Raw genomic sequence first — 8,383 nt, 5'->3', positions numbered from 1 at the left:
TGGCAGGCCCGGGCTGGATTCGAACCTGCCACCTTAGGTGTATGTGGCTGGCGCCTTAGCCACTTGAGCCACAGGCGCCGAGCCAGGTGAACTGTTGACACAGAACACATTCTGCAAGGGGGGAAGGGTAGCTTTGTCTTATTTCGTTCTGGAAACATGTAGGTTGTAGTTTGTGGTATATCAGATCCTGTCATTAACTTAAGTAAATATGAAAATACTATATTGATTCACTCCTGAGTAGGGTAGAGAATAAAGCAAAATGAGGGTAGGGTTATTTGAAACACTTATGTCACTTCTTGCTGATATGCATGATACATTGAGAGAGGCGTCCCTTAAAGTCTACTTAACAGCAGGAGCATTGCCACCCAGGCTCTGACCCCTGGTCTTCACAGGGGGCTTGAGGACTGGCTTAAACTCCTGGACAGCCCTCCTTGGCTCAGGTTGAGAAAGGGTCTCCAGCTCATGCTTTTATCTAAACTTAATGTTGTCAGCCACCACTACTTATTGAGTGAACTGATCGAGTGAGAATGCCCTTCTGCTTATTAATGCATCATGTGAAACACTAGCAGTTATATCCCTCTGTACTCAAGATGCAAGGCACCGGGCTAAGGGCTTTTTTGAGTCTCTAATTGCATCTTCTCAACAGCCCCATGTAAGTGCTGTTATTCTCGCCCAGCACAGGAGATGGAGGCTTTGGAGAAGTTAGAAAGCATAACTCACCTAGGACTAGGCAGCTAGGGCAGAGCCTTAAAGGACACCATCACTGTCACCAAGCCCTTTGCACATGTTGTTTGCCCCTTATTAAGACATCCACACCTGCCTCAGCTGCAATGGGTTCTCAAGTCTAGGAATGCATCTCTCTCTCTCTCTCTCTCTCTCTCACTTTTTTTTTCTTGAGACAGAGTCTCACTATGTCGCCCTGGGTAGAGTGCCATGGCGTCACAGCTCACAGCAACCTCCAACTCTTGGGCTTAAGTGATTCTTTTGCCTCATACTCCCAAGTAGCTGGGACCATAGATGCCTGCCATACCGCCTAGCTATTTTTTGTTGCGGTTGTCATTGTTTTAGCAGGCCCAGGCCAGGTTTGAACCCGCCATCCTCAGTGTATTGGCTGGCACTGTAACCACTGTGCTATGGGTGCCGAGCCTAGGGATGCATCTCTTTGAAAGCACAGAGACGTCTCCCATATAATGTCATTGTGCAGTGATCTGATGACATTCCTCCCCCTCCACACAGGAAGTGGTATTGTACTGCCTGGAGAATAAGATTTGTGATGTGAACCATCGAGACAATGCAGGTTATTGTGCCTTGCATGAAGCTTGTGCTAGAGGGTGGCTCAACATCGTGCGACACCTCCTTGAATATGGCGCTGATGTCAACTGCAGTGCCCAAGATGGAACCAGGTCAGTGGTGTGACTTGCTCTTAGTCTGGCCCTGCGAGGGCACAGGCAGTGGTTCTCAGGGATGTGGGAAACCCCAGGAGGAGAGAACACGAGTGACATGTAAGCACATTGATGGCTGAGTCCTCTAGAATTGAATCTAACAGATCTTTCTGGCAAATGTACATATAAAGCTCCCAATCTTCGCCAGTCTTATAATGCTTCTATGGACCAAAGCCTCCAAAAATGTCAGCCTACACGAATAAGTGGGAATAATTAAGACCCTGGATTCTTCATCACCATCTATGAAATCACTATATTTAAAATATATGTGAGTTGAAAATCCCAAGAGTATAGACAGAGGACCTGCCATCACCTCCCACATTCCCAGCCCTGGGGCTCACCCTGTCCTTTACTCTGGTTTATTGGTCAGAGACCCAGGTCTGAGGCAGCCCGCACATCATCCTGGTTGTGTGGGTAGGATGCTGCCAGGAGGTAGGGCACTGGGTTTTCCTGGCAGTGATAAAAATAGTCAAATGGAAATATATTTTGGTGTCTCAAGCTTTGCAAATAACATTCCCTGACCCCCATGGACACTAGTGGGGGACACTCTGTGCCCTCCTAAGAACATACCCCCACTGGGCCGTCTTTCTTCCCCTCACATTTCCCTCAGCTTTTGGATCAGAGGGTTGATATCGATCTGTGAAGTCCTAGAATCAGTCTTTTGGGATAGTCTCCGCTGGTCATTCTCTTTGTACCTTGTTTCTTTTAAAAATAGAAGTAGCTTTTTTTTTAAATTTTTAAATTGCCTGTTGCATTGGCTTCCATAATGATGGGATTCCCCTGCCAAGCCCACCAAAAGTTGCCTTCACAGAGTCCATTAGTACTTAAGTTTGTTGAAAACATTTTTAGTTGTGGCACGAGTTCCTTCTTAGACTTTGTCTTTTTTTAAATATTTATTTATTTATTTGTAGTTTTTGGCTGGGGCTGGGTTTGAACCCGCCACCTCTGGCATATGGGGCCAGCGCCCTACTCCTTTGAGCCACAGGCACTACTCCTTCTTAGACTTTGGATTAAGATAGGTTGGCGTTTGAGACTTAGGCCTGAATTTGTCCCTTGACATACCCTGTAAAGGGTTAGGTGTCACTAATCCTCAGTGACTAGACCTCATTTTCCCTATCTGTGCAGTGGTGGTGACAGTGCACACACCTCCTGGATGAAATATTGTGCCTAAGAGGCTCAGTACAAGAGGTACACATAGATTTGCCTGTTGGTATTAAAGGAGATGACTCGGGAAGCAGTGTCATACGTGTGAGCTTAACCCCATTGCCCGTGTCTCCCTAGGCCTCTGCACGATGCTGTTGAGAATGATCACTTGGAAATTGTCCGCTTGCTCCTTTCCTATGGTGCTGACCCCACTTTGGCTACGTACTCAGGTAGAACCATCATGAAAATGACACACAGTGAACTTATGGAAAAGTTTTTAACAGGTATGAATGACAAAGTTCAAGAAATGGTCTTATTCAAAAATAGATGATAACTAGGTACTTTGGTTTGGATTTGACCAGGCAGAAATCATAAAGGCTGAAATTTTGAAGCTTTGGAGGAGAGAACCAGGCATTTGGCCTTGGCCTTTTGTCTGGTATAACTTTATTCTAGTGATGCTAAGTCATCTGTTTATCCTAATGTTGTAAAAGATTTCCTAAAGTTATTTGCGTTTTCTACAAATACATTTTTTAACTTGAGTATGGCTGATGGGTTTACATCTCAGGTTTGGGTGAAATGAGTCAGACCTCCCTTACGTGAAATTATCTGGGTAGGTTTGTGGTGTTTGGTCATCAAGTAACCCGTCATTTAAGCTCTGGGCCTTAAAAAATTCCTAAAGCAGAAGCACAAGGTTTTCCTGAGGGTCAGTTATATGCAGTTACATTCCTTATCAGACATGGCCAAAGAATGACACTAACTCCCTTGTGACTCATCCTTATTTACTTTAAGTTGCACTTACTCATTGGGAAAGAGATATATATGTGTAATGCTATTTATTTTTGCCTATGAGGACTTACCTTCTTACCTTGCCAGCCTAGCTTTCATTATGGTATGTCATGGTGTTCAGAGTTATCTGTCGCTCAGGGAGGCAGATGAACAGGTGTGTAGGATTTAGTTAGGTAGATAAAGCAGAGAAGCAAGGTTTTGGTGAATTGCACTGATGACGTGCAGAAAGGGGAAGATGGGAAGTGATTTGCCAGCCTGTCGTGAATTTCTAGGAAAAATGCCCCCTAACTCTGCCATCATTTTTTTCTCACCAGTAGGTTTTATCTTGTTTTTTTTTCTTCCTCTAGATTATTTAAATGACCTACAGGGTCGCAGTGATGACGACTCCAATGGCTCTTGGGAGTTTTATGGCAGCTCTGTGTGTGGTGAGCAGCATTGTTCTCTTTAGCTTAGTAAATGAATTTGAGTCCATTTCTCTGGTGTGGGTGAGGGGAGGTGGGTGGTGGACACTGGAAGCAGGACTCAGTTGGGAAAGAATCTTATTATTTAGAGTCTCCCTTTTTCTTGACAACAGCCAAAATCTTTCTATAGCTTATTGGTTCCTTTCTCTCCTATTTGCCCTCCATTAGAACCTGATGATGAAAGTGGCTATGACGTTTTAGCAAATCCCCCAGGACCAGAAGACCAGGATGATGATGACGATGCCTATAGCGATGTGTTTGAATTTGAATTTTCAGAAAGTCCGCTATTACCATGTTATAACATCCAAGTATCTGTCGCTCAGGGGTGAGCATGGCTACCATGTGGTTGGAAACTAGCTTGAGCTGCTCTTGGGGTGGCAGGAGTTAAGTAGATGAGGTTGGGTGGGTAGTAAATTCCTTAAGTGTCTACAAACCTCATATGATGCAGTAGATATTTTCCAGAAAGGGTACACATCAGTTTAATTACACCCAGTAGAGTAGAGGGGAGGGACATCAGAACACCAAGGCTTAAGTCACACTCCATAGCCCAAAGTCAATAACTGGAATTTCACAGAAAGTACCTAAACACTTAGGGTAGGGGTCTTCCTTAGGAGTCTCACCAACAGACGATTATAGGGGTCTTCCAGGTATTTGAGGTATACTAGACTATACTGATATATCTCCTTCTCATGTATGACCCAGGGTAGCCATTATACAGGACACTTGGGATCTTGATGTGTGATCAGATTTGGTTAGTTCAAGTCTTGCTCCTATGGTCAGGCCCCCCAGTGACCAGTCACTTTGGGTGTACTTGTCAAGAGGTTGTGCTCTGCCAGGTGTTGTGTTAACAATGGTACTTAATGCATAACATCCTCTTCAAACTCTGAAGCTATAAACATGTATGCTATTAAAAACAGCAACAGAAATCATAAAGTGTGTAACATCTGCCTTCTTTTAAAACTGTTACTCCCGAAAGAATGGAAGATGGGGTGGAGACTCCTAGAAGGAATATAGTGCTCTATTACTCAGTGTCTAAAGAGAGGAGAGATCCAAGAAGTTGGGATACATATTTGTTTCCCCCAGTGACTATATAGCAGGACACTTGGAGTTATAGCCACAGCTAAATGAGCAAGACTTTACCATCAGCAAGGGGAGCAGTGAGTCTTATTTATTTAGATGATCCTTCCTAGATGTTCTTTCTTTCTTTCTTTCTTTCTTTCTTTCTTTCTTTCTTTCTTTCTTTTTTAAGACAGAGTCTTCACTCTGTTGCTCTGGGCACAGTGCTATACCATTATAGCTCACAGCAACCTCTCTTGCGTTCAAGTGATCCTCTTGCCTCAGCCTCCCAAATAGCTGACACTGTAGACAATCCACCATGACTCTTGGCTAGGTTTACTATTTTTAGAAGAAAAGGAGTTTTGCGCTTGCTCAAGCTGGCCTCAAACTCCTGAGCTCAGGCTATCCACCCACCTCAGCCTCCTAGAGCACTAGGATTATAGCCACCATGTCCAGCCCCTTTATTAAGATGTTCTCTTAATAAAACCAAATGAGTCCAGAGTATCTACAGCTAGAGGCAAATCTCTCCCCTTGCCTTAGAAAGAAAGGGTAATAAAAGAGCAGATATGTATGGTAACAAATGGGGAAGCAGGAACAAAGTGAAAGTAACTTTGTTACTTAACTAGAGACTGGTCTAGTCAGGGTGTAGTAGTTAATGGGACAACTTGTCATTTTGCTAGAAACTCAAACCATTTTCTTTTCTATTTTGTAGGCCACGAAACTGGCTACTACTTTCAGACGTGCTTAAGAAATTAAAAATGTCATCCCGCATATTCCGCTGCAATTTTCCAAATGTGGAAATTGTCACCATCGCAGAAGCAGAATTTTACCGGCAGGTTTCAGCAAGTCTTTTGTTCTCTTGCTCCAAAGACCTGGAAGCCTTCAATCCTGAAAGCAAGGAGCTGTTAGATCTGGTGGAATTCACCAGTGAGCTTCAGACCATGCTAGGCTCCTCTGTGGAGTGGCTCCACCCCAACGACACGGTCTCCGAGGACTACTGGTGAGCACACCAGACCACCGTGTACAGTGTGTTATAGTGTTAATCCTTGTGCATATGTGTCATAATACAACTATTTCTGTAAAGAAAGGACACTATTACATATGAAAATATCTCTTCTTTATATAAGAGAAATTATTCCAGTCAGAAGGACTTAGAAACATGTTTTTTTCTTTTTAAAAATTTAAGTCAGTTTTTACGAAGTTGTTACAATGTTTCTTTACTTTTCAGTGCACACATGCTTTGGGATATGTTTGTTTTTACTTGGAACATTTTTTTGTTTTCTTTTTTAAGAAGAAAAAAATCAGGAAAAGGAGCTCCACACTTTGACTTAATTTCATACAAAGCTCTGATGACAGAGGCCATAACTGTGTAAAGTGTGGCCAGAACCATGTGGTTGGTTTGGGGGAATGAATTGGGTGGCACTTGGTGATGTTGTAACTTTATGTTTTGTTTACAGAGTACCTGCTCGGGCCAGGTAAATGCTATTGGATGTAATCCAGTAGTGTGTAATATAAATTCAAACCATATCCACACACAACAACTAATTGTATGAAACTTTTATATCCTAATTTAAAAGCTGTGAAATTAGTTTTCACGCATCAAACCGGATTGTTTATATGTTTAAACATTTTATGCTCTTATTTAAAGAAGACTTTGAGCTATTTTTTTCTGTACCCTGTAAAATATTGAAAACTAACATAATATGTTGAGGTTGCTTGGAAATGTACATAAAACTAAAATTTTCTGAATTGTGTGTTTATGTTTGAAATCTGTGTTTTAACTTTGTAAGTAAATTCTCTGCCTTTGTATTTATATTTTACAAAAATTTTCTTAAAAGGCAATAAACCTGTTGAGGAAAGGAGAAAAGTGAAGTACCTTGTGTCCTATGTATTCCTAAAGCATTATTGTCACTGATTCTGTTTAGGTGGTGGTGATCTATTCCTTATAGATAACTGTAGAGCAATTTATGGTCTCTATAAACCAAAGCAGACTGGAAGATTTTGGAGGAATTACACTGAGAATGTGGTTTGGAGTCTATTCTGAAAGCCCAGTTCTTGGGCATATATCTTCCTGTCTCATGTCCTCTTGCCTGTCTTCTTTGATGACCTGGTAGGCTTTCACATTGCTCTTGGCATTGAACTACTATAGTCCTGCAGAATGGTGAATACTTTATCTTTAGGACCACATTTTCCTGAAACTGTGTCACTTCTACAGACCTATTTTTCTATTACTTCTAGTATCAAGTCTAAGCTTGCTTGGCCCTAATCGTTGAGACTTATAGCTTCAGCCTCTCCAGTACTCTTAACTATTCCCAGCAGCACTTGCATTAGGTACCATCAGTTGGTTCTTGATTTTTGTCTTGCATCCTTTTATGCCTGTCCTTTATTGCAGAGGATAAAGAGCTGAAAACTATTTGACTCTCTTGCAGCTAGCTTTCTGTATGCATAGTCAGTTTGAAAGTCAGCAGGAAGTAGAGGTACCTTCCTACTATAATGGCTGCTGATAAGAAAGTTTGAGGAGACATGCTAGCCAGCTGGAGAGACTAGACCAACATTCCAGCTTCTGGTCTTCAGCTTTGTGGATGATACAATGCAGTAGTAGTGTGGCCAGGAGAGGTTTCTACTCCTTGAATGACAACCTCATCAGATTGTTCTTGAATCCCATGGTTCCAGAGTTGTCCCTAACTCATTCCTTTATCCCCTCCAGAGACCTCGTGAGCATCTGAGTCATTATGTCAAGTCCATTTGTGTTTAGAATACCCTGGGTGCCTTCTAGTCCTGCATTGAACACCAGGAGTGCCAATGTAGAAGGATGAGGCCATGGGGAAAGGTATATTTGAGTATGTGGGCAGAGGGGAAAGGCAGATGATGAAGGGACCAGTAAACATGGTGGCTTGAAAGAAAAAGCAAGGCATGATTGGGAATGAGGAAATCCAGCCTTGTCAGACAAGGTGTGAGGAGTATGGAGAGCCCTTTGTTGGGGAAGATGGGTACCAAATGTATTTTGGAATGTATCCAGAAGACCAAAGACAGCTGACAAGTTTTCTTGACCAATAAAAATTTTTTATTATTAAAAAATGCATTTTTGGCTTGGCACCTGTAGCTCAGCAGCTAGGGTGCCAGCCACATACACCAGAGCTGGTAAGTTCAAATCCAGCCTGGGCCTGCCAAGCAACAATGACAACTACAACCAAAAAAATAGGTGTTGTGGCGGGTGCCTGTAGTCCCAGCTACTTGGGAGGCTGAGGCAAGAGACTTGTGTAAGCCCAAGACCTTGAGGTTGCTGTGAGCTGTGACGCCATGGCACTCTACCCAGGGCGACATAGTGAAACTCTGTCTTAAAAAAAAATACATTTTAATTGTAAAAACAAAAGAAATAACACAGCCATATTAGAAATAGAGAAAGTTCCATCATCCCATGCCAACACTCCCTCCCCTACTCCAGAATGAAGCACTTTTTTTTTTTTTTTTTTTTTTGAGACAGAGCCTCAAGCT

General features: G+C 42.5%; 1 protein-coding gene across 4 annotated transcripts in view; it reads left to right on the top strand.

Moving 5' to 3' along the window:
- Nucleotides 1-6,760, top strand: part of BCOR (BCL6 corepressor) — a 48,148-nt gene extending 41,388 nt beyond the window's left edge. For 3 of the 4 annotated variants that reach the window (XM_023519133.1, XM_003799891.3, XM_003799893.3), the window contains 5 exons: nt 1,237-1,403; nt 2,724-2,869; nt 3,719-3,796; nt 4,001-4,157; nt 5,601-6,760. In XM_023519133.1, coding sequence (XP_023374901.1) covers nt 1,237-1,403; nt 2,724-2,869; nt 3,719-3,796; nt 4,001-4,157; nt 5,601-5,892 — 840 coding nt within the window. In that variant the 3' untranslated portion in view covers nt 5,893-6,760. The remainder of the gene's footprint in view (nt 1-1,236; nt 1,404-2,723; nt 2,870-3,718; nt 3,797-4,000; nt 4,158-5,600) is intronic. The other variant, XM_023519132.1, reaches the window with a different exon arrangement.
- Nucleotides 6,761-8,383: the final 1,623 nt, after the last annotated feature.

The sequence above is a fragment of the Otolemur garnettii genome, unplaced genomic scaffold, assembly GCF_000181295.1.
Source record: "Otolemur garnettii isolate 467f Iridium unplaced genomic scaffold, OtoGar3 scaffold00158, whole genome shotgun sequence".
Lineage (NCBI taxonomy): Eukaryota > Metazoa > Chordata > Mammalia > Primates > Galagidae > Otolemur > Otolemur garnettii.
The sequence above is the reverse complement of the archived record's forward strand: the minus strand, read 5'-3'. Positions and strand labels throughout refer to the sequence as shown.